The sequence below is a fragment of the Aquila chrysaetos genome, chromosome 4 (genome assembly GCF_900496995.4).
Source record: "Aquila chrysaetos chrysaetos chromosome 4, bAquChr1.4, whole genome shotgun sequence".
Classification (NCBI taxonomy): Eukaryota; Metazoa; Chordata; class Aves; order Accipitriformes; family Accipitridae; genus Aquila; species Aquila chrysaetos.
The window spans coordinates 23,824,592-23,850,798 of NC_044007.1; the positions used below are offsets into that span (position 1 = coordinate 23,824,592).

A 26,207-nucleotide genomic window follows, 5' to 3' on the forward strand; every position below is an offset into this window, starting at 1 on the left:
TGTATGAACAGCAGCAGTTGGCCACTTTCTGCTTTCCTGGAGGTCAGATGATCACTGGTCACATCTAGAAAAACAGAAGCCAATAAGAGGTCTGGTCTAAACCCTACTAAGGTATGAAGAACACTCCTTGTTTCAATGGCTTTGGACTACTGAATGGTACCCATGAATCTTCTGCTCAGACTTACTGTAACGCATCCATGATCAAGGAGGAGAGTACCGGTAAATGTGCTTGCGTGTACAGACTCACCAGGATTGCTGGGCAGGTCATGCAGACATTGTCTGCCATACGATAGTTTCCATACAGTACATGATATTTGGAGCTAGAGAATTCTGCCTTGCGTGAAACTAAACCATATCACAGCACATCAACCAAACTGTGCTTTGAAAAGGAACATGAAAAGCTTGGCCTTTTGTCCTCGTGTTGTGGTCCTTGCTTTCATTTTCAAAAGGAGGAACTCTGCTCCAGTGCTGTTCTTACCCTGGACAATTTCTGGAGCTGAACCCATGCTAGGAATGCTTGTGGCCTACATCTGATAGGCTGTCAGTTGCTGAGATAGGACTGTAGAGACTGTAGAGACTGAATTACATGTAACCATTTTATGTGTTGACTGGTTAAACTGTAGATTGGCGTATTTGTCTGTAAAGGTGGTTTAACTCCACAGGTTCCTGGAAAAACAAGGATGAGGAATGAAAAAACTTTCTGAAAGGCACCTCTGCGCAAATACAGGGTAAAGGAACAGTATAGAAACATTGTCTTTGATGACTTTATTTCCATTGCAGATAGGCTACATAACATTTAAAAACACACAAGATAGAAGAATCCTGGCATCATTTAAAGGGCTTTGAGCAAGGAACAGGGACTGGAAGGTGTTTCTGTGGGTGTGTTTTTGTTTTCTTCTAAGAAATCAGATGATAATGTAGAATGTTTCTGGCAATGAATGATGAATTTAGACTTGTCTAAGTTAAACTTTTAGGTAAGAATGACACATATATAGAGTATTACTTGTTTAAAAATCCAGTTTATCTAAACAAGGTTTTCCTGTTGCTAAAATGAGCAGTGTATTTGTTTCAGACAGGCCCTCCAAATCTGGAGGACTTCACAGTGAGAACAATCAATACAGGACCATACTCCAGAAAGTGGGAAAAAAAAGTGTCACATGAATGTTAATGTCTCAGCTGTGGAGCCTGGTGTGTTTTCTAGTTCTTGGGCCTGAATACACACATTAGCCACGTCTTGACTGCAAGTTGGGAACTTGGGAAATAGCTGAGTCTCTTTTTTTAACAATATAACTCATGATGGTACCAAACACAGGATCATTCACATAATTATATCACTATTTGATGTGTATAAAAATACCAAAATCTGTCTCTTTACAAGTTGAACAAAACTTAAAAAACTGCTCTTTTTGAGATTTTTCTATTTCAGAAGCATGCATAAAATCAACAAAGGCATAAAATCAGCAAAGGCTAAAATCCCTGTCTGCTCCATTTATTCTGATTTGAACTTTTGCTTTTTTTTTTCTCCTTTGTTTATAATGCCCTTTTGGAAGTACAAAAATATTTTTCTTCCCCCTACTAATTTTGACTTTTTCCATTTAGGAATCATTGATTCACCCTCATTTTTTGTACAGCTGCCATTCCAATTCTGTTAAATAACTTCTTTTGCCACAATATCTTTGTTTGTTCCACAGCACCACTGATTGATGTTGACACAGCCATGGTAAGAGAGTATTTGATTAGTTAATTTCTGGCACAGAAATGGGAGGAGGAGAACAAATGTATGCATTTTCATATGTGGCACATAGCATTGTTTAATTTTTTTTTTCTTTTGTGATAGAGAGGTAGATTTTATAATAAACTAAACTATTTAGGAATGCAGCTGGCTCAGGGGATTGCTGATGTCCCATGTGATCTTTTTCCAGTAGATTTTTGGTTCTAATTTGATCCAGATTATGATTATCTAAAGACTTTCTGTGGCATATGCAAAATCACTTGATTGTCACAGTCCTGTTCCTAGTCGGCTCCAGTCCACACCACAGAAAGTACAGTCCTAAGTATCACAGCTGGCACTCTTTGTGGAAAAGACAAGGATTCACTGCCTACATTTTCTCTCTCTAAAGTCAGAGGTAAATTTTATTTTAAATTTCAATGGACCACAAGCAAGAAATGATTTAGCATTAATGCTTGCCTTCACTCCTCAAAAGATGATCCCTTTCAAGGACACCATGAAGAAGCATCAACTGTTGCTGCTGGCGCTACAGTATTTTGGAGAGGAAAAGAGGACTGCAGGTTCTAGTTTGGTAACTGTGGCACCTTATGAGCAAACAGTCCTAATATTCATGTCCAAAAGACAACTGGAGCAGGTGCCAGAAACCCCAGGGACTGGGTGGACTGGGAAGGAAAGGACTGCTGTTGTCTCTGTGTTGTATGCCTCAGTGTTTTCAGAAAGTTTATTTGCTTGGATTCATTTGGATGCACAGGGTCCACTCAGGTCCAAAACTGCCTTCAGCCTTATAATCCATTCAGAAACTGGAGTGATAGGAAGCAACTCTGTGCACTGACTTAATGGGGCTGATTCTCTCTGCCCTCCTTCTACGGCTCTTCCTCCAGTGTATCCTCTATCCTTTTTTTATCCCTTATTTGCACAGTCCCAAACTGCCCTTTATACAGAACAAGAAGGAGTTGGCTGTATATTCCATGGTAATGGAAAGTCAAAGAATAATAACAATTAGCACTTCATTTAGCATCTTAACTATAACACAAAGATGCCTAGCCAGCAGTATCTCAGGCACATGGGGAAACTGGTCACATAGAAAAGAATTTAGTGACCTGGCCAGCCATGAAGTAAGCTGTTCAAAACAGCAATCAAGATTTTTTTATTTGCAGACTTGGGTCCATCCACCAAAATATTCTGTCTCACCAGGACTGGCATTTATAGGAAAACTCCTCATATATAATTGATAATGATAGTAACCATGAAACCTGCTATGCTTTTATTCCAATCAATTTCGCATCCTCTTTTTCTGACATTGCATAATATGAGGCCAAGTTGAGTGGAGCTTTTAGGATCCCCTAGACATCTCCCCCTGCCATTTCTTTCCTGGTCTCACCCAATGACTGCATGAGCTTGCCTCATGAACAGCAGTACCCTTGTGGACCTGGGTATTTCCTTAGACCCCCACAATCAGGTTATAGATATATCTTGTCATTCTTTCTGCATGATGTCATTAACATTTGGCTTTTTGTGTTAATCCACACAGGAAAAACTTTTGGACAGACGTTCTTCATTTGCATCTCAACTATCTCAACAAACGTTTCTTCACTTTGAGGAACATTGTCCAAATTGCATCTGTTCAGGCGGCTGTTGCAAAGACCATTCTCCTGGCTTGTAGAGGCAGCTGTACAATTGCTCTCTGCTATTTTCTACTGACACTTTCCTATTCTTTAATCCCTTCAAAGGAAAAGCAACTTCTCTTCAGTTTTAAGGGCCCATCTCCCCTGTCATTTGATGTCAGGATCTCCTGTCTTTGGCAAGGGAGTGCAAGGCTTGGATGAATACCTCGCTGCACGGGAGGGGCTTCAGTTTTTTGAAGGCACAAATTTATAGCATTCCGTGTAAATCCCACAGGGACTCCCCAGGAGTAAAAACGACAATACCGTACGCAGGTGGCGATTAGATGGAAACCACGGGCAAGGCACGTGTGCCTTATTTCCAAGAAAGGTACAAAAACTGGCTAAGGGATATCTAGAAAGCATTACGAACTGCTTAATTTGTTTCTAGGCTTGGCCGATCATTCTTCGCAAACTCCATTACAAAGATTATTATTTCACGTATTCTGGTATTACAGCCGTTTGGGTTTGGCGGCCACCCTGGAGATCTGGAAAAGCGACGGACGCGTGCGGGAAGGGTGGAGGGCACCGGTTTGTCGGGGAAGCAGTGGGCCAGCAAGCGCCTGCCATCGCGAGGGCTGCTGGCTGGCGCGAGGCCTGCGGCTCGGCCCGGCTCGGCTCGGCCCGGCTGAGGGGGCTCCACGCGCCCGCCTCAGCCCCGCACCGCACTCGGGCGCAGCCGGAGCGCCCGCTGGGGAGAGAGAAACCGGGTGCCTGGGCGGCGGGCAGGCCGGCTCCCGGGGGGGGGGGAGGGTGTGGGTCGCTGTGCCCGCCGAGGGTGTTCGGTGCCCAGGAGGCCCGAGGCGAGGGAAGGGCCCCTCGCTGAGCCCCTCGGCGCTGCAGGGGGGGGGGCCGGCCGTCCTTCAGGTGGGCGGCACGCCCTCCTCCCTCGGATCTAGCTCGGCGATGGCGAGGCCGGCCGCCCTCCTCCCCGCGCGCCCTCCCCCCGCCGCGGCGGTGCGCGCCGTGCCGGGTTTGAACCGAGCCGCTCGCCGTACCCAGGCCACCGCCTCCCGCGCATGCGGGGTTAGTAGGGCCGCAGAGGTGCCCGAGCGGCGGGGCGGAAGGACGTTGGTGGGCCCGCGCTGAGGTGAGGCCGCGCTCGCATTCCCGCCGCCGGGTCCCCTGTCCCCCTCCCCTCAGCCCAACGGCCGCCAGCCGCCGCTCTCCCCTTCTCTCGGCCGCCCGTGACCTCTGCGCGTCCCTGAGGGTGGCGGGGAGGGGCCCCGCGGCGGCGGACGCCCTGCTGGAGGGCAGCGAGGGGCCCGAGCGCCTTCTGTGAGGGGGGGACCAGTGCGGGGCTTTGTCTCAGCCTGGCCACGGCGCTGCGGGGGCCCTGCCTCCGGTAGCGGCGGGGGGCCCGTCTGCGATGGTTCCTCTGAAGCCGCGAGCGGGTAGCACTAAGGCCTTTGGGGACAGCTGGGGCACCGGCCGGCCCTCGCTCCCGCCCCGTGTCCCCGCGAGCGCAGGGGGCTGCGCAGAGAGCGGCAGCAGCAGCAGCACCCTGCGGACAGCCCTGCCTCGGAGCCGCTCCCTGCTGAGTGAACCTTTCGTGTTTAGAGAGCCGCCTGCTTCAGGCCTCGCAGGTTTTTCGTAAAATGTTACCGGCTAGAAAAAAAACCCAAACATCCCGTAATGCAATAGGGTTTGCGGTTGCTTTAAAAAAACCAAACCACGAGCTGGTTCAAGAGGCATGTGCTTTTCCTCAGAAATGAATAAAATGTGATCGATGTTCTGAATGTCTTCTGATGTAACCACCAGGACAGCAGGCCTGAAATGCTAGACCCTGCGGGGAGGAAAGGGTTTAGTATGAACAGCGAAGGCCAGTCTTGGTTCCATGGGTACTGGGTGTAAGGAGTATAAAAACTTACTTAGATTCATGTCATAAATAGGTTGTCCTTGAATGTTGTCCCTTAAATATTCTCATTGAAAAGTCTATAGAGAGGAACGCTGTTGCGTATGTTGTGAAGATGATTATTGCGCAATACAAAAAGCACAATCTTTCTAGAGTAGAGTTATGGAAAATTACTTAAGTAGAGCTTCTTGTCGCACAATTCTCTTTTCTTTTTTTTTTTTTTTTTTTTTTTTTTTTAGGAAATATAATCATCATGTCGTCTGCCCTATTGCCTAAGCCACAAATGCGGCGCCTTTTGGCCAGACGGATGAAGTTTCACCTATTCGGGGCATTTTTTGTATCTGTGGGATGTGCGGCTTTATACAAGGTGAGCTCTGTAGTCATTCAATTATAAACTGGACTCATTAGAGTATTTTAAGAATTCATAATATTTTTTTGTTGAGAGCTAGTGGAGCTGTTCATCAGAAAGCTTTAGTAATGTATTTTTGTAAGCATGCTTCCAGAACATAAATAAATCTTCCTAATCTTCATTTGAAGAAATGATATGAATAATGTGATGCCTTTAAGCTGTGTGATCAAGGTCACACAATTCGCGACAACTTAAGCTTGAGTCTCCTAGGCCTAGACTACTCTTGATCATTTGCACGATTGAGATACATTAACTCTAGATAGTGTGTGTCCCTCTCTGTCACAGTATCTGAGACTCAGAAGAGTTGTCAGAGTCTTATTGTATCTCTAGACTGATTTCAGAAAACTTGTTGATAAGCAATTTGGAAAACCCATTCTTCACACTGAAGATATCAGTGTGGGGAAGGCTAGTATGGTCCCTGTATCCTTTCTTTTGAAGTATCATGTGGAAATGGAGCATGACATTTCCCCCAAAACCCACCTACAGATTGGAGTTTGTTTTTTGTGGTCCTTAGGAGACTTCTGACAAAGAGCGGTAGTTCTTGAGTGCCTTTACTAAATAATTCTCAGATCTCACACACAAAGCAAGCAACACAATTTGAATTCCTGTGGAAGAACTGGATCTTGGTTTGCCCATTTAACTCACTCATATCCTATTTGCAGCATTTGAGTACTCGGGAAGCTACTGATAAAAGTTACTAGAAATTAAGTTAATTTCAGGTTGTTCATCACAAAAGTATCACAGTCTACTTAATCTTCTCAGAGATCAGCAAATGTCTGTTAGAAACAATGAGCTTGCACAGTTAAAGCTCAACATCTACTTAACACATCCGTTAAGAGGTAGGCAAGCTTGTTTGTGGTCGGACTTACAATATCATTTTTTTTAATAGCCTGTGGTTTTACACCTGGTTTGGCACCCCCACATTAATACACTATTAAGGTAGCAGATCACATTTGAAACAAGTAACATGGATCTCAGTAGTGATTTACTTCGTTACATGTTAGATACTGTTGGACAAACCCACCTTGGACTTGCCTTCACATATTTGGGGGCTTTCTGAGCATATCCCTGTGCTTCAGGTGAATGAGTATCCAAGGTGTCAGGATTGTGTCTTTTTATGTTGGTGAGCTGTAAGAGTGGCTTGGCAGTTTTACAACATTTTACTAGACCTCTGTAGTTGACCTACAGTGTAGCTCAAATGTAATACCTTGTTTTAGGGTGACATTTTTTCTGGAGTTACAGTTTTGCAGCTGCCCACTGGCACAATAGTTGCCATAATGGCATGTTTTATGTATAAAAGTATTAGCAGGGAGGGCATTGGGCACTTGAGTGTCAATATAGGTGGAGTGTTTCTGGATCTTTAAAGTGTAATGTGTTATCTTGTAACGGACTTTCTTTTTAAGGTTTCACTTCAGACATTTGTTTTCCTGACCAATGATCAGGTAGCCTCAACTGTGGATTTAAACAGGCACAAAGTAATATTTTACTAATTTGAGCTAAAGGCTTTTTAGACTCATATCCACTGATACATATCATAGGACTAATAGAAAAAAAATTCAGTTTGTAAAGCTTTGCAAGCTTTAATTTTCTGTGTGTATTTCCAGTTTGGAGTTGCTGACCCCAGGAAACGAGCTTATGCAGAGTTCTATAAAAACTATGATCCCATGAAGGACTTCGAAGCCATGAGAGCAGCTGGTGTGTTTGAGTCTGCACCGCCCAAATGATGGTAACCTGCATTTGCAGGTAATAAGCTACTTTGCATTAGAACAAGAGTAAACTAGATTGTTTCAGTGAAACACTGTGCTTCTATTTGGAGGTTCTTCCTTTCTGATCAAATAGAAAGGTGGTCCCAAAGAAAAAGGATACAAATTGCACTTGAGAGACCTCCGGGTGATAAAATACATGAAGGAATATGGGAACTGGGGAGCAGGGAGTAAGGGCATAATAGAAAGCTCCTGAATACCTTTTGGGTAATTTGTTTAACTTCTGTGATACAGGAGACTTGCACAGTGATGCCAGGCCTTTCCCTCCTCATGCAGCCATGGAAGGGAGACAAAGCTCTTGTATTAAACTACAAGACTTGCCTGATACCACTGTTATGTTGATGCTGTCACATCTTGAACTGCTTAGCTTCAGGCTATCTATATCTGCTACTTACTTGTGGTGGTACAGTGAATGAGGAAAGGGCGAGGTGGTTTTTCTCTCATAGCAGGCATTTTAATGTAAGAAACAGAGACAGCTTCCGCACATCCTTTTGTCTTTTGAAGTTGGTGAGAGGGGGAAGATAACTAGTCATGAGGGGAAATACATTTAAATACATACATATATACATACATAAATATATATATATAAAATCGCAGTGGCATACAGCTCTGTGTAATAATACTCAAGATTTTTGCCATACTGAATTAAACTTGAGTAGAACTTTGTTCACGATACTATTTTTCTAGCACTTAACACTGCCTTTTGTCTGAAGACTACCAAACTTTGTTCTCCCTTACTTGTCATAACACCAGGGAAAAAAAGTCTTGATTTCGACCTTGTTGTAGTTATTAATAAGCACACTCACTAAACTGCACAAGCAGAGACAACTCAATAAAGAATTCCTCCCCCTTTCTTGATCCAAGTTTCTTATGTTAAGTTCTCTGCTTCTCTTAAAATGACTTCAAACTAATCTAGAGTGATAGCTTTTTCATTCTTTTGGAATGTTTTCATATTGTGATCATTACGTGATAATCTGTGGCTCTAATTATCCTGGCCAGCTGGATTTTCTCAGCCTGTTTGCTTAAAGCAGCAAGATCGAATAGAAGATTTGTACTTAACACTATTAATACTAAATTCTGTTGTGTGACAATCTCTAACTATCAGGTTTCTGCATAACATAATTACATAAAAAAAAGCAGAGCTCCAGCTCTTCTAACAAATTTAAAAAAAAACAAAACCCTGTGGCAGTCTCTTTGTTTTGTTTTGTTTTGGTTTTTTTTGTGAGAGGGGGAAACTTCTTTAGCTATGCCTGCAACAAAGATAAATAATGATATGACAAATTTACCTTGTTTTAATCATGGTAATTCTGCCTCTGGTTCGGTCCTATTGCCAATATATAGGCAATTTCAAACTTTCTTAGACACTGGAATTGCATTCTTTAGTCAGGTGGCCTTCATCAGAGTATTCTGAAAGGCCATCTGGTGGTAAAATCATTTGAAACAAACACTGTCAACAAGGATGCATGTTGAATATTTAATTGGAATCATGAGCAGAATTTTTTTCAGTGCAAATAGAGCTCCACTCTCAGCTTATGTTCCCATTTGCAGCTAAAAAAAAAATGTTGCACATTGTATGCACCTGTTAAAATTAAATGTTTCCTAAACATTTCTTCCATTCCTTAATTACACCAGCTCAAAAGAAAATGTGAAAGTCAAATCTTTATGTGTGATTTTGTTGGAATTGCGGATGCTTCTTATTCCTTGGCCTATTTATATAAGAACGGATGTTTTTTACTCCTTCATAGTGGAAAGAGGTTGGGTTTTTTTGTGCCTGCACATGAATACATAAGTAGAAGGGGAAAACAATGCCAGTGTTTCAGATGTTCTGGAAAGACTGTGAAAAGGACAAGTACGCAGAACAGATGGAAGACATTTTCATTTGCCTCAGTAGCTTAAATCTTAGCTATGGAAGTTGGATTTGATGCTTTTTTTGTTATAGTTACCTAAGGGTACAGTGATCATGCATGCCCTACATCTCCCATTTTATTGGAGTATATCCTGTATGTGGCAGTAAATACAGTGGTCTAACTCCTTGAATACTCACTCTGGAATCAGTACTTAGCCCCACAATTGAGGAAAGGGTAGGGCAGGCAGGGAGGAGAATTCACAAGTTAAGGTGTTAGCTTGGCACTCTGCGCCGAGTTTGTTCCTGCTGGGCATGTAGGCAACTTGGTACCCGAGTGTGAATTTACGCTGTCGCGTGTACTTCCTGTGGTGATACTGATAATGGAAACTAAGTGCAAGTATAGGTTTGAGGAGTATCCTACCTCTACAGTGTGCTCAGTAATAGAATAACGGGCCAAGCTAAGAGTTCGGTGCTAACCACTTGCATGACTCTTGTCATGGAGCACAGCCGGTCTTGGATTGTGTTCAGTGTAACGTGGAGAAGCAATTTGAATTTGGTTTTCTTCCTTCCTTGGTAGGTTGCCTACACCACTTGTTTCCTCTCTGGCTCCTATCTGAAAGCTGCATTCCTTTCTCTTTCAGGCCCTTAGCAAGATTGATTCAGTTATCAGTAAAGCATGTATAGTGAATCTGATGTGCTGTGCGGTATTGTTCCAGCTCTTGATTTGTTCCATGTTTCACTTCTGTTTGCCACATGAAGGGTGTGTGAATCTTAAACCATCAGGAAATAACAGGGGGAATTCCTCTAGACTAAACCACCACATAAACATTTCTCTCTATTGCTTTGCATTCATACATTCTAATATGTTTGCTTAGAGCATGAAGTTTGTCCAATGTAACTTAATATTTTTTTTTGTCTTGCAGATCCCTTTCAGTCTAAGGAGACTTGATGACCGAACCTTATTTGTTCACTGAATTGTAAAGTGTAATGCACTTCAGTGCATGGCATGCTCCAATGTAACTCGATAAATAAAATACATATGTCAGTGGCGCTTAGTTGTCTTCATTAATGTCGAAATGCTTAAATGCTCAGATGCTGGGAAGAGTGGTGGAAAGTCTTCATAAATTGCTCAAGATGACTAAGTCTACTTTTCTTTCCCCCAGGAATTATTTGCATCTCTGTTTTGGCCAAATTCCACATTTGATAACAAAGTCTATCCCTAAGCAGTTACAGCTAGGTTGTCCCAGCTGCTGATGGGAATATGCAAGAGGATAGTTGTTACAGGAAGGGAGAGGCTGAATTTCTGGAAGGGTCTGTGTTATCTCTGGCTTCACAAGGTGAACTGACTTTGAGATGAAAGAATTTGAAGAGGAATTCTGGAAATATACTAGCCAACCTTCCTGTCTTTTTCTGCTGCCATCACTGTATTGCCTTCCTTACAGCAGAAGCTGTTACATCCAGACTTATAAACTGTGCAGATGCCTGCTCTTACACATGGTGTGTTACGCTAATTGAGAAGTGACTCTAAACTGCAGCTGTGTTCACATATATTTGATGTACAAGGGGAAAGAGGGCAGACTAAGAAATACTTATTTTAGTATATTACGGTAGTGAAAAATCTTTGCATGCTGCTTCTAGACATGTATCATCTCCTTTTTAGTATCTGCAAGTAGTCAGCTAAGCATAGTTTCGATCTCTGCTACATTCCGTGTAGTGCAAGACCTGATGCTCTTGTCTTCTGCCACGATGCCCATCATTTGGAACATGCTTTGTGCATTGCCTGTTGCTGAGGTTGAAGATGGTACTAGGACTGTAGCTCCTGATTGCTGAATGTGGGTACTAGGAGAGGAGTCAAAGCTGATTGCGTGAAAGGAGGGAAGGCTGCTTTGTATGAAGCAGCATGACAAACTAAGCCATCTGTGTTGTATTTGAAGGTCTTGAGTTCAAATCCTGTTTGGAGTAACTTTTATTATTTTAAATGGATCATTAACTACTTACAATTAATAGGAATCTGTGAGCAACATTTGGACTAATGAAAGCACATAAGCAATGTATTTGATCCAGCACACTATTGCAGAGTAAGGTGGGATTTTTCTTTAAACTTCTCATACAGGCAGTGCTTCCTTTAAGCAAAGAAAGAATTTGACATTAGTGGTGTGGGGGAAACCATCTAGTAATCAAAATACCCCTGCTCCTATAAATGTAAACCAAAGCTTAACAATAGCAAATGATACCCATTTATCTTCCCAGTGCACAATATAAACAGTGTGTGCCATTAAGTACTGACTAACATTTTTCTCAGGCATGTCTGCAGGTTTGAATAGCCAGGGGTCTTTAGTCATACTGACAGCTTCAGAGAGAAAGAAACTTGCTACTGCCACGTGTGCAGGCTAACAAACAGACCTGACTTCCCTTGCAGCTCTAGCCCCTCTATTCTTCCCAGTTGCTATGAATTAATTTACTTTTAAATTCTAAGTAAGGTTCTTCTAAACTGTTACGGCCAAGGGCAGTTGTTGCAGTCTGTGTTCCTTCAGTTACCGGCACGCATTGATTTAAAGAAATGAGGGTTTTGTGACTGACTGTGGCTCTTTGACCATACAGCAGAGCTCGAAGATGTTTCTGGCTAAATGGATTCAACCACAACAACGAAAGGTGAGCGCTAACTTTTGTCTGTGCTTTGAGAGTCTGTAGGTTATAATTAATTGTTGCTTTCTGTATATACTGTGATTTCACAATGTCTGCAAAGCAAGTATTTCCTTTCAGCAGGCAATGCCAACCAACCCATAGCTCGCTTTCCTCTGGAGTGGGAAGGAGGGCAAAGCTGGGTACCTAACGTAGGAATAGGCAGAAGGGCTAACCTTTTCTGAAATCAGTACCAACCCATCAATCCCCCAGCCCCCCCCCCCCCCCTCTTTTTCTCTTTTTGCCTTTGCCAGCAAGAGGTCAGCTAATCCTGTCTCACAAACAATTGGGAGCAGGACTTAGCACAGTACAAGAAAGCCCTGTGTGAGTTAGACCCTAATCAGCTGCCTGTTACAGGGTCCGGCATGCTGTTTCTAGGAGATGCACAGCTGAAAAACATGCTTGTCTGCAGTGAGACCAGCCCAACTGTCTGTAAAGGTTTTTGCTATATTTATGTATGAAGTATAATACATAAAAAGGAATTGTTTGACCTAAACTACTTTGGGAAAGGTCTTGCCGTGTATAAGCCTGATCATGCCTTCACATTTTTGGCTGGCTTACTTTATTCTTGAGTGTTTGAGGAATGATTGATTGTTCTGGAAGCAAACTAAAAAGATAGATTGGAAGTTGTGAGCTCTCCAGGTCTAAAGAGCATTATGAGAGTAGGCATGTTTTAAGAGTACACATTGGAGTGCTTTAGCAGCTAAGTACAGGCAGCTGCTCTTTGGACAACTTTGTTTTCATAGTTCACACAGCTCTCATGTAGAAGAGGCTGATTTATATGCCGTCTCCACACGTGTTTCCATACATGTGGTCAGAAGGGGGAGAAAGAACCTGCCTAATGCAGTAAAGATGCTAGCTTAATTCACTGAGGACGACTGTAATTCAAGCAAGTGTTTATCCCAAGAGAATATAATTCAGGAAAAACACAAATGTATCTTAAACAATGGCTGCAATCTACAAACTTTGAGAAATTAAACTGCTGCCTTCCCTCATTTTTTTTACAGGTGTGTTTGCATCCTCTTGGCTGGTTTGTGTACCACATAAATAATGAACAGATTAGTCTAATTCAAATGGTGACTACAGTGCTGTTTTGATTCAGTTAGTCACAAAAGCATAAAACTTTTCAGCACACGTTTTTTGGCAAGGTAATCATCAGTTTTTACTTCCAAAGTACTGTCATGATCTATTGCATTTTCTGGTACATGACGAAGTCCAGTGACTAACTGGAATCTAAGGGGGTCTACATGAAGCTTGTATGTCTGTCTTATTATTCTACACAGTGACCTGTTTGTTACCCTGTAACTGAATGACCAAATAGCTCACAAAAACAAGTATTATAGGAATAGCTTTATTATCTTTAAACAATCTCATTATATTACAATTTATCCACCAATATGCAAAATTAGAAGTATTAAACTATTTCCATAAAATATTCAGGAATGAAGCATGTGTGTATATACATACACCTTTTTTAAATAGTGTTATTTAAACAATGACGAAGTTATTAAATCACTGTATGAAATGTTGATAATGGATGGGCTTGTTTCACGGTCAGAAAAGGACAATGCAGATCCCAGGCTTCTGTATTTTCGGTACACAAGAGACACGGCTTTTAGAAATACCTTTTAACAAAACAGAACTCACGAGAAAAACATTGCAGTTACTACATTCTTATTTACTGTGCATTTGGTCATATCAAGTATGCATAGAAGTTATTAACTATAAAGCATATGTATCTGCTCCAAACGATGATCAGATTTTATTCCAGTTCTTTTCTCCAATGCTGGCCATGTTCAGGAATCCCCAGACAAAATACATGTCTGTAAGTACATAGAAAAGGGGAAAAAAGTAACTTGCATAGCTGAAAACCAAGTAAACTTTTGTTTTTTGAAATAAAACTGCCATAGTCAGATTTGGTTTATAAAGTAATCTAACTGTGCCCAGAGCCAGTGATTTCTTGTCTACTACAAACTGTAAAACATCTGAAAAGTAAGACACTTAGAAAGCTTATTTGTCTTGATGTGTTTAGCATCATAAGTGTATTGTGGTGGCATCATTAACAATGTAATTGGCGCCTGTGGGTCCATATTCTTTGATCAACTTGGAAAAAAAAAAATCTCACTTTGCTTAGCACAAACATGTTTGAAAGGTCATGTTTTTAAATATCCCTGGTTTTATCTGTTCAAAGATGATAAGATGATAAGCATAAAATGAGCGGGGGCTTAACTGAGCACGTACTATGTAGTGGTGGCAGATCAGAAGTAAGCGAGACCCAACAAGGCTATACTATACTTAGTACCTGCACATCTATGTTACGTTGAGCTTATAGATTTTTGGTAGATTTTAAGGAGACTAAGCTGCATTTCTTAAATTTTTGAACTGTGTGTTACTGGCTTCCAGCTAACAACCAGACAATGCACAGTCATATATACATTGAAAGTCCTGAAAATTTGATGGTGGATAAAATAAAGTTTCTGTATACAGACAGTTTTAAAAATAAATTAATGTTGTAGTTCATGTTTTGTTCTCCAAACCACACAAAGGCACTAGTTTACATTAAGGACTAACGTCCTGCAAAACTTCAGTCAAATAAAGGAAGCTATTTTAAGGTTAAAGTGGTGCTAAAACCCAGCTGTCACTAGTAACTTAAACCAGCCACACTGGCTTTTTCAGATTTAGTGGGGGAAAACGTTTTGCCTCAGGATGTACATGTTGGGGGGAGCGCACGTGTGTGGGGAAAGGCCCAGCCTTGAGCAAGTTTTTACAGCTGAGTTATAAACCTGGTTTATAACAGAAACTGGCAGACCCTAAAATATGATGTAGTAGGTATTGATACACATTTTGTGTGTGTGGCAAAAGTGTCTGTATGCATGCAATTTTTCCTTATTCTCTGATTTTTGGTTATTGTAAAGAAAAAGGATTTTGATTGAGCTATAGTCCAAGGCTGTTCCTTTTCACTTTATTCATTTGCTAGAACACTTTCCTTCCAGCACTAGTAGCTGGCTAGGGAGCAGGAATGTTGTCAAGATTAGAAGACCTATTGGGCTTAACTTAGTTATCATCTCCTACCTCTTCAAAAATTACATGCATCTCTACTTGCTGTAGGTTACTGCAGAGAAAGCATTACTTTCAAAACGGTAAGGTATTACTATACTCACCACAAATAATTATTAATTAAATCCTTTCCTCAAGGCTTTATTTTTCACCATGGTGAATTTGCTAATGAATACTTGGGCAAAATTTTTATCAACTACATATTGGTATGTTTTTGTTATAGTTGGAAGGTGTTCAGTAGCCACAGTTTGCAATGCTGGCACTGTTGCAGTGCTGGGAGTGAGGTGATAAGATGTCTTTGTGATGTACTCCACCAGGCGGTTGTACTGTTGTTCTGATAGTCTCTCTCTAGCTCCATCTGCCTGAAATCAGATAAGATAAAATAATTACTGAGTAATTGACAGTAACTGAACTTAGTAGTAAGGACAATAACTTCCACATTACTTTCTGTAGTTAAAAATCTTCCTCCCTGGGATCTTTCTTAACAATAGTTTAATGGATGTTTTAATCAACAGTGTTTTCCCATAGTTTAGTGCTTGGTGGCTTTGTCCTCTCCTTTGCTGTTTTGGACACTTCTGAGAAGCTCTAACTCTGCCATAGAAAATGTAAGCAGTATCTTTAGAGTCTTCAGGGATGGACACCTTGGTCAAGAGTAGATCTTTAGAACAGATCAACTCTTTGTAGACAGGAAAACATCTGAACCCCTTTTAGAAAAATGCCAGTAGCTCTTGGCAGTGCTTATCAGATAGCAATTCTAATTAGCAAAAACATTGTCTCACGAAGTACAATTAAAGACAGCCCATAGCTACACCTGGGCAGTTAAGAAATCTTTAACTTACTTGATTTAAAATAAAGACTATAGAAGCTACCTTCTATGACGGGATAAATCCATCTGTTTCTGGTACCCAAAAAGCCATTCTGGGTCAGAGGACCCACACAATTACATTTTTTTAAACAAAAGGGTTTTACTAAAGACGGTTTTGGTGTGTCATTTCTGGAGAAGAAATAAAGGTGTCTATGCAAACTGCCTTTTCCACCACCATGAGTTGGAAGGATTCCTCTGAAGGAATCCCTTTTTATAGGCTGAAATATGTAGCGGTTCAAGGCTCTAACAAGGGGGATGCAAGTAACCTACTCTAGTGGAAAAAATTACAGTAAAGCAAATACTGTCAACAGAAAGGTGGCATCTACTATATGGTTCCAACCAGATAAAGTGTTAGATGAAGAGCCATGGGCAAGCCTGGCTTTGGAAGATTGATCTGCTGTGCCCTTTTTTTGAAGAAGAATTGAAGATGACTATGACTAGCTTGAGAAGGGAAAGCATGCAAGCAGGCATCAAGCTAGTTGCATGGTTTAAAAAAAATGTATTATTTCAGAAATACCACCGTGGATGCTACAGTGTTATTGCTAGCAAAGTCATTCAGAATAGAAGTTATTTCCAAAATATGACAATGAACAAAAAGGCAGAACCTATCCTAGGGCTAGGCTTTGATGCTTCCTTATTTACACTTGGAGAACTGCTGACCAGTTTCAGTTTTGTAGGGTTTAAGATGTCTTTGTTGGATGTCATGCTAAGGATTCAAAGACTGCTATCTTCTGACTGTCTTTCAGGGAGTTTTACACATGCCTCACTGGATGTGATGGTATTTTCAACCAGTGCCATTGGATTCAGTTTAACATCCACAATCAATATCTTGCCACATCTCTGGACTGCAAGGCTCATTTTATACAAACCATTGCCTATTTGAAGAAAGAATTAATATGATTGATAGATAGTGACAGATGTCACATCCAAATCAAAACAGTCCCCTCTATTTTTTTTTTTTTACTATGCCTTTGGAGATGGATTTGCTGATCAGCAAGCAGAAACACTTCTGTTTTCAATCATCACCACAAAAATGCTAAAGGAAGCAGGCTCATGAACAAGCTCAGAAGCTGAAGGTTGGAGCCTATGCCTAGAAACAGCGGAAATGATGAAATGGGCAGAGGAGAGTGTGGTTTCCATGAACGACCTTGAAGGGAAGGAAAAATCAGAAGACAGACTGCTGCAGCAGATTCACGGCTAACAGTGGAGAATGGTGTCTGAACCACGTCTTCAGCCTGGTGGCACCCAAAAAGTATCTCAGCAGTCAGTCTGTTTTACCAGTTGAAAGGAGAGAAATACAGTAAAATACCACCGCCTATGTAAACTAGATTTTAAGTTATGGGGTAAATCTTGCATGTAGGTGGCTCCACATTTTTTCCTGGTTTCTACTTCAAGGGAGGTAAGCCCAGGGGAGCTTGGAAGGAGATGGAAAGGGTGCTGGCATCCCACTCACCTACTCTTGTGAACCGTTCTTCATTCAGCTCCAGGCTAAATCCCACAGGTACAGCATAATTACTCAGGAGGAAAAATTAACTGCACTTGGATGGTCTTCCAAAGTAACTGGGACCCTACTTGCTTCCAGATTACTTCATCTGCAACCGTCTGCTTCTCCAGCCAGTTTCAGTTTAGCTTATATTGTCAGGACAACAACAGAAAGTTGGAATTGCTGTTATTCTACATTTTTTCCTAAATGGGACCTAACATTGTCACTAAAAGTGCCTTAACCCACTACTTTGAACAACTATAATGTTAACAGCCAGACCATTCAATGAATCAAAACTTAGTCAAGGGCTGCTTAATGCACCTGCTAGAGGAATCTTAAAGATATCGTGTCCTTTCATGATAGAAGGCTGTACTTTTGGATCAAGAACTCCAGAATTTTTCTAAAATTGCTCCCATTACAGCTTATAAAGAAGAAGCCTTCAGCAATCCTAACTCTATGGTGGCTACAGCACCTTTGTTGTGCAGTCCAGATGTGTGTGTAGCACTGATGGGCTGCTTTGTGCACACTGACTAAGGAGATCCAGTTGTCTAGGGTTTTTTTCACTGCTTTGAAAAATCCAGAGACTGGTTTTCAGCTCCAGAGATGATAACATGTAGCACTATCAAGAAAACCTGCTGCTGATCATTACAAAGAAATTCTGGAATATCTGAAATTCCAGGACCCTTCAATTTTTTGCTGTCTTCTTTATGTTATGAGCTATACCAGGAGCAGCTGGAAGAGCAGGCCTTTTGAGTTTGATGTCTGTCTGGAAGCAAGCACTGTCTCAATTACTTTGGAAGACAATCCAAGTACAATTAATCCTTCCCTTTCAATAACAATGTTGTCAGTGTCAGTTTGCAAGAATCCATCCAGGGTATTCCTAGTCAGGTGGATTAAGTTATATACTGTGGAGGTGAACAAGCCATCAGGCAAACCTATTGCTGAAGGAGTCAAAATGTGCTTTATAACATCTCTGGTGATTACAGCTGTAGAATAACTTATGTTTTGTTTCCTAATAGTTCCAAGAAGCTGAGGAGAGGGAAGGGGAGAAACTGTTTTGGGCAGAGCCAAATGAAAACTTTTGGCAATTATTTTTGTGAGCAATAAGACAAAAAAGTGGATTTTTATAAAATTGAAATGAAATGTTTCAATTTGTTGTATTATTTCTAGGATCTTTGACTAAATTTATCAGAAAAATAGACATAATTTACATTTGGTAACATTACCTCTATTTTGCTAAGCTCACCATAATATTTTGGTTGACCTGACCGGGCATTTTCCGACTAAAAATTCTGGCCATCTTTACTAATGTCATCACGTACAGACGTGTCTGCACTTCAGTTGAGGACATCTTCAGTGCAACAAGATGGCCTACCATTAATACTTAGGAGTCATATCTGTGTAGGTGTAGGTCTGCAGCTCTGAGGCTGCTCACCTGCAAGTCACAGCTTGCTGCTCCTAAGGTTCCTTTTCCTAATTACATTCAAAGAGTTTTTAGAAACTCTTGTCAGGGAGCTGAAGGGGTGGCCCTGGCTCCCACCAGCACCAGTGCTGCACACAACACCTCAAGCACCACAGAACTGACATGCTCAGCTGCAGGAAGGAAATTACTAAGTATGAAATTACTGTAGGTAATTACAAAGACTTTATGGAGCTTTTGGAATCTTTTATTGTGTAGTTGCCTCAGCATAAAAAAATTTAAGCTTTCTTATTCTTGTCTGCCTTACTTTCAACTGCTCCTCCTTATAGCACATTTCTTTAAATTTTCACACAAATGTCAGCACCAGCATCTGCATTCTGGAGGAATATTTTGCCAGGTCTGTTTTATACAGCATCACTCAGCTTTTGCTGTCTTGCAGTCACTGACTTTGCTCCATCTGGGCCACAGGCACTCTTCACCACTTTTATCATGCCATACATTTTCACTGCATTCTCAAGAGCATGTGTCAGCAAAAGAGATTGTGTACTGAGGCTGGGTGGCTCAAGGCTTACAGCTGCTGGCATTGCTAGGAGTCGGACTCCCATATTTCTATCCAGAACTTCGGAAAAAAACATGTATTTGGTCCACTACCTCCAAAGCAGGTCACATTCACTCCGTGTACAAAACGCATGTGTATGTGGGAATGCTGGACTCTGCACATGCCATGTAGGGTTGCGCTCTGCATGTACAGGAGCCGCTTGCCCAGAAGTCCTATACGTTCCCAGCTGCAGCAGCTGTGGGGATTAGAATTAGGCTCCCTGTCCCTTGTCTTCCCTTCTCCCAGACAGGCAGCCCCTCTGCCTCATCAAGCAACCTTTGGGCAAGCAGCCCTTCCCCCAGAGCAGCAGCCTACTCCTCACCCCTTGGATAACCAGATACAAAACTAAGAGCCATCACACTACGGCCTCATAGAAAAAGACCTGGGCTGGTGCTAAAGTTAGGGTTAGGATGGGTTGAGTGCATCAAATGCCTTAGGGAGAACAAATTATCTTCCTCTCCCCTCCAGGACAGTAGCTCTGGACTGAGCAGGATACTCTGGATTCAGTCTGATGCATGCCTCCAGCAACCGCTCAGCACTCAGGGATAAAAAAGCTGAGCTTTGCCCACTTGCATCAAAATTTAAGTAATGCCTCATGTAGCTCTGTGGTGAGAGAAGGCAACTTCAGTCAACAGCACTCTGTGAGACTGAGGTTAGTGGAAAGACAATAAATGTAAATAGAGAATTCAGCCCTAAAAAAAGCTTTCACAAAAAAATCCAAGCGCTGTCATGACACAGATGAAGTCCTTGCTGTGCTGGAATCGATGGCAAAACTCTTCAGTGACTTCAGCAAAGTTACAATTTTACTGAAGGTGCTGAAGCCTCCCCTGCTTTTTGGCACAACTCTTACTTCATGGGGCTTTAGATGTTCTTTTCTTCTATTTGGAACAGAGAAGTTTCTCGTATAGCAGTCTATGAACTACCTGACACACTTTTATAAAAACAACTGGGACATGCGTGTTTGTTTTTGAAATGATCTCTCATATGATTCCACTTGAGAATTTAACACAATAAACATTGTTTCCCAAAAGTGTAAAAATATAACATTCTTCTACCATTAAAAGAAGATAATTAATCCAAAACCTCAGTATTCAAATGGCTTAGGGATCTTTCAATATGAAGATGAAGGATTTATGCTCTTACTGGCAAACACTTGGTGCATCCAATCTCAGCACAAGAACTGATCCGTTTTAAAGTTAGCATTTGCAGAAGGAAGATCTAAGGAAGTGAATACAGCTAGCAGCCAAGCAAGACCACTGCATTGGAAGTGGCAAGATAAGAAACACGCTGATAGGAGCACGCATCAGCACCACTGAACTGCTAAAACAGAATTCACAGAAGAATAAAAGGAACTGTTCCCGCTGTGACTTTGTAGGCACAGGCAGCAATGCTGACTTGCCAAACAATAAACACCTCACGCACACGTAGCCATGAGAACCTCTTCAGAAAAGAGGTGGTGCTTACTAAGAACCTAGACTTCCTCTACTTTTTCCCTCAGAAAATTGCTGTCACAGATATGAAATATCATGATCAATAAGAGGACAGAAGGGAGGAGACAAGTCCCTTTCATTCAAAGGGCAACACAGTCAGCTATGAGGTGCATGAAAACAGCAGGTCTCCTGGTTTGGCACTTAGACCTCTGGCCTCCCCACCCAAAGGTGAGAATGCCTGTTGCCAAAAGCATCATCATCAGTGTAACTTTATCTTTGAATGAAAATCGTATTCAAGTCTTTACCTCCAAATCAGAGGGCAGTCTCTGTTGTTTTAGCTGCACCTTCAGCAGGTCTTTTTGCCGATCATCTTCCAGACAATCGATTTCAGTCACAGGGAATGCCTGCTGCTGCGTGTCTTCACTGATGCTGACCACAAAGAGCACCTCTGAGGTGAGCAGCAAGCAGCCTTCATGCTGCTGGCCTGATCCACTCACAATCATGACGTCTAAGGCCATATGGACCTCTGGCCTTCCTAGAGATTGCAGCATTTTCCTGCGTTATCAAGGGGGAAAGAAAGAAAAAAAACCCAAACCAAAAGAAGTAGTCAGTGTTATGCATTGGATACTCCAGGACTTCTTTTGTAAAACACTAATGTTTTTACTTAAGCCTGTAGCTATCACCTACAAATATAAAATAAGCCAGGGAGTATATTCCAAATCTCCATTACTGAAAGATGTAAGACTTAAGATTTAGAGAATAAATGTAAAACTGTTACTTATCAAAACTCCTTAATCATTCACTGCAAGATTGGCCTAATAACCGTGCTAGGTCAGCCTATTTCCCATCCTAATAGAAAAATTACCCTGAGAAGTGGCTTACAAATTTGGTGCAGAAAATAAAGCTATCTTCACTAACAGCTGTTTCTGGAGATGTGCAGTATTTTTCTTGGGCTCGGTGCAATGATAAATAAGTAAGAACTCACTGAATGCCATTAAATAAAGATCAGCTCTGTAGTTCCAAAGCTGGAAGGAGATCAGCAGCCCATCATTTGCAGACTGGGTTTCCATGCACTACCTTTGTGTTTAATGTTCCTAAACAAACTGCCGTAACTCAGCCTTTCCTAGGGAAGCAGCCTGTTAACTTGACCACAGGCCAGAACCTATTAATAAACAATGTGGATGTAAAAATGAGTAAGTGTCTAAATAATTTTACCAGACATATTTGACGTGGCTATTTGGAGCCTGCTCAACATGTTGATCATTTGGATGAGAGCGCTGCTTGGGAAGCTGAGAAAGTCCAGCTCCATGCAAAATACCTGTGGTAAGAGAATTTAAGTTTTTTAGTAGTTGTTTTCTACAAAACAGTTACATGCTGCAGTGATGTCATCTGTTTAGAGCAGTTCATAAAACAGTGCAGATCCAAAATGATGTCACATCTTTGGAAGCTGCAGTCAAGATAATTCATTAAGTATTACAATGCAAGAGTTGTGCACTTAACCCCAGTGATCTTGCATTAGCAAGAAACAAAAAAAACCCCACTGTGTGTTCTAAAAATCAGCCATACACTTGCAATCAAGAGAAACATAATGCTCCTGAGAGCCATCATTTCAGAGTAGGATCGGACACATCACTTAGGATTTATGTAGAAAAAATCAAGACCATTGTTAACTTTCTTGCTTAATATTAAAATACTTCCATGTACGTGTCACAATCGGTACAAATTAGAAGGCAAGTTTTCCTAGATACTGTATTCAAACGTTCAGTTACTTAATCCAGCTGTTAAACACAGATCCGTATACATTTATGAGATCTCCCGGGGCATCTGGTTTATTGTGAATTCTTCTTAGTGCCAGCACAGAATGGAGACTACAAGAAGCAGTTACACAGGTTTCTAAATAGACTATCCAAAGCTGAAGATGATACAGTATGTATGCTTTCAGATGGCTTGTAAACCTTTAAAGATGAGGTACGGTCACCAGAAAGAATGAGTGGGTTGCAAAAAAATTCACAAATTAAATAGTTTTAAAAATTCTTACAAGACAGGAAGTAGGTTACACAGCAAGCACTAGTGTTATATGGTTTAGTGCAGTTACTCTTTAAATAAACAAAGAAATTATCTTTTGTCTAATTAAGCATTCCATTGAAGCAAAAGGCATTTTTGCATAAGGGTGTCAATAACTTAGATTCCTTTTTACACAATGGATAATAATTTAAACAAAACATCAGCGCTGAAAAAAAGCCTTTAATTTTTAGCACACATGTTGATGGTAATACTTAAAAGCAGCATCCCAGTTGTAACAGTTGGCTTACCGAGGTTCTCAGCATTATGTGAGTGAAAATGTTATTTACAGATGGAGAAAGAGAGAACATGTGTTTATTTCTGTGTGGTCCCCCACCCCTCGGTCCCCCCCAAGAGGCACGGTCCCACTTCCAATCCAGTTGCGGGTAAGAGTTACTTGAACTCTTGTGTGTTTTCCTCTCACGCACTGTCAGCTATTATTGATACAGTTTTTATGTTTTTTCCTGGCTAACTCTTTTTGTCACATGCTCATGGAAAACATGATGTCTTGTATGCCATATCTGCAATGAAAAGTGACCCTCTACTGCTACACGTTTCTTGATAAAGACTGCAGCGGAATTAAATCTAGAAAGAATAATGCCATGGGCAGCAAAAACAACACACAGGCAGCCAACAACAGACAAAAGTTTCTGATTTTACCGATACCGGTTTTACACCTACAGGATGCATAATTCAGGAGAAGAGTTATTATTTACACTCATGCAAACAAGATAAAGTTATTTTGAAAGAATTGTAATAATTAAATGTTTCATTATTTCTTTAAATAGATTGCTTCAAGGAATAAATTCTGAAGGTAATGGGAAGCATGGAAACAATATCCTAAACTTAAGCCCTAGGAGAACTGCTCGTATTCTAATCAACACATCACAAAGATAAATATTGCTAGCGATTAAAGGCTTAAATATTCAAGATTTGTTCGGTGTAATTAGTGAAGCAAAATTATTGACACATTGTCCTTGTATCAGCAGGTCTCCCTGCTTTTCTTCCCTGACTCCCCCCCCTCTTTTAAATATCTGGACCAACAGCTTAGATTTATTGATACTGGAAGCAAAGAAATTACTGTCTTTTGATATTTTATTATTATCTTTTACAGTTTTTGGTCTTCCAGAAGTATTCACATCAATCTGAAAGGATTCACCACCACTGCCACTAAGTGCTCAGTCTAGCTGGAAAACCCACCTCTGGTTGTTAAAAGGTTACCCGTGTATCCAAAACCAGGACTGTCTTCTCACAGCTCTCCAGTTAAAGGGGATGCTCCCACTACATGACTCACTTCTTTCTCCCAGGAACATAACTCTCTCTTTGTGTAGCGATAGCACAACTGTTTCCTTGCCATAACAAAGCAAACTCAAAATAACACTCTAATTGGATATAGTGTTGCTCTAATACTTTTATGTCAAAAACTCTTTTGTAAGCACATATGTTTCTGTAACTAATTCTACTGTATTCCAAGAATTACTTCATGCTTTCTGCATTCTGTGTTTCTGTGGCTGTACAACACTGATCGGTAACACAAGAGAGAAGCACAACATAATGGCTTTTAAGAAAACCAGCACAACATTTATAGCTATTCAGCGGTGGCATTTCTAAATCTTTCTCTAAGTCACACAGATACTGAGCCGAAGAAGTAAGACACAGCAGGTTGTATCTGAAGAGCATTTTAAAATTTACATGGAGATGTCAGAAATAGAGAAACTCACCGTAACCTGTCTGGGAGACGAGCTCAGCTGCCCCTCCGATGGGCTTTGTGAAGACACCCATGATTCCTTTCCCCACACCCGAGATGACCCCTCTGGCTTTATGCCCGGCTGAAGCTTGGGCCTCAGATACTCGCTGAAAATTCTGCATTGGCTGATCCACGATCCCAGCAATTGCACCTGAACAAACAAGAGTCCCCAGTAATTAGTGAAGATTAATATCCCAGAATAAGAGGAAATCTTACTACTGGACCTGAACGTTGCTTGGATTACAGACTGTACCCCACCCTTCTTATACAGCTATTTAACATGCGACCAATTAGCTAAACAATACCTTAGCCTCAGTTTAAGTTAAATCTCGACTTCCTTTTTTTTTTTTAATGTATTTTACTTCTTTAAACATTCAGATCACTTAACTTGACAGCATGTTTTCATCTTTCAAATACTTTTGCTAAATGCTTTTGCTGAGTTAGTTTAATTTAGCTCATTCTGTGTAGCATTTCTGAAAATGTTGGGCTTGGAATAAAATCCACCAGTTTGAGAAGACTTGAGCTGCTATGGAAATGAGATTTTCACGTAAGCCTAAGATTGACTTCATGAGAATAAAAACTGCCTGTATTCAATAGATCATTTTTATATCCTCTTCCACTGCCAGAAATGTTCATAAGCTAATGCAACTTCTGATATATTACTAAGATTAGCAGAATTAGACTTTGAGAGTTTTTGTTACTTTTTTGTGAAAACGATCATATTTTACTTTAATGCGCATGGGTCAAACTTTTACAAGTGACACAGTGACCTTCCCAGCTTTTAGTATCAACAGAGAACTCTGACTTAAATCTTCCTAAATGTAAACAGGTATGTGAGGTGGTACATTTCTTTGATCTTGAGTTTACTCCAGCCACTTAACCACAGACATGTCTCTAGTTATTGTAATTTTGATAGATAAGCTATTTGGAAATCACTAAGAGTACAAGGATTGGACAAAGTGACATCAGTTAGAAAACGGTCTGCCTGATCCGAGGTTCTTTGCTCAGTGAAAAGCAAGTTTGCAGGCTCCTCGTCTAGCTCTCGGTTTGCACCTTCAGCTGCAAATATCAAGATAAAACAATAATTTAAGGAGTAGGACCAAGTGTCACACTGGTAACCAGGCATTTTTACTGCAACCCAGACATCTTTGAAGATTCTGCTTTGTATGTGGAAGCAAATCCAGGCACAATTCCACAGATTCGGACAATCACAGCCAAGGTATTTGGCCCCATGTGTTTACCAGCGTGACACGCACTAGTCAGCTAGCTGCTAACCGGTTTTCAGATGGTTTTAGTTACTGTTACTGGATAAACGGAGAAGTTGCTGACTTTGAACAACAAGAACTAATATTGTACTTGTACACTGGTATCCTGTCCAAAGAAAAGATGAGGATGAGAAGCAGCACACTTTTCCCCAGATCCTGGTCCCTGGGATACTATCTATCAGCAATTCAAGAAACTTGCATCCCCCATAAATGCCTTCCTCTCCTCTTAGGCAGATTGCTTCCAACTTCTATATGTGTATCCTTTACTGATAAATGTATAGTGTTTCCCCAGAAAATGCTGGTCTATTTTTAATGCGATACCCGTTTTCTACTGAG

General features: G+C 41.1%; 2 protein-coding genes across 11 annotated transcripts in view; one reads left to right on the forward strand and one right to left on the reverse strand.

Moving 5' to 3' along the window:
* Window positions 1-4,370: 4,370 nt before the first annotated feature.
* On the forward strand, window positions 4,371-10,313 carry LOC115340664 (cytochrome c oxidase subunit 6C). The gene is made up of 4 exons (XM_030012568.1): window positions 4,371-4,480; window positions 5,485-5,612; window positions 7,259-7,397; window positions 10,187-10,313. Exons 2-3 carry the CDS (start codon window positions 5,499-5,501, stop codon window positions 7,376-7,378), a joined length of 234 nt encoding a protein of 77 aa, XP_029868428.1. The 5' UTR covers window positions 4,371-4,480; window positions 5,485-5,498; the 3' UTR covers window positions 7,379-7,397; window positions 10,187-10,313.
* A 2,967-nt stretch (window positions 10,314-13,280) lies between these two features.
* VPS13B (vacuolar protein sorting 13 homolog B) overlaps window positions 13,281-26,207 on the reverse strand; it is a 498,323-nt gene continuing 485,396 nt past the window's right edge. For all 10 annotated transcript variants that reach the window (XM_041123226.1, XM_030011504.2, XM_030011500.2 and 7 more), the window contains 5 exons: window positions 24,581-24,757; window positions 22,014-22,116; window positions 21,104-21,353; window positions 15,107-15,364; window positions 13,281-13,768 (listed from right to left, as the gene is read on the reverse strand). In XM_041123226.1, the coding sequence (XP_040979160.1) occupies window positions 15,119-15,364; window positions 21,104-21,353; window positions 22,014-22,116; window positions 24,581-24,757 (776 nt within the window). In that variant the 3' untranslated portion in view covers window positions 13,281-13,768; window positions 15,107-15,118. The remainder of the gene's footprint in view (window positions 13,769-15,106; window positions 15,365-21,103; window positions 21,354-22,013; window positions 22,117-24,580; window positions 24,758-26,207) is intronic.

Excerpts from the sequence above, each read along its gene's own strand:
- LOC115340664 (XM_030012568.1), top strand. The coding sequence starts at position 5,499 with ATGTCGTCTGCCCTATTGCCTAAGCCACAAATGCGGCGCCTTTTGGCC. Across the intron at positions 5,613-7,258 it reads GATGTGCGGCTTTATACAAG|TTTGGAGTTGCTGACCCCAG; the intron begins GTGAGCTCTGTA and ends GTGTATTTCCAG.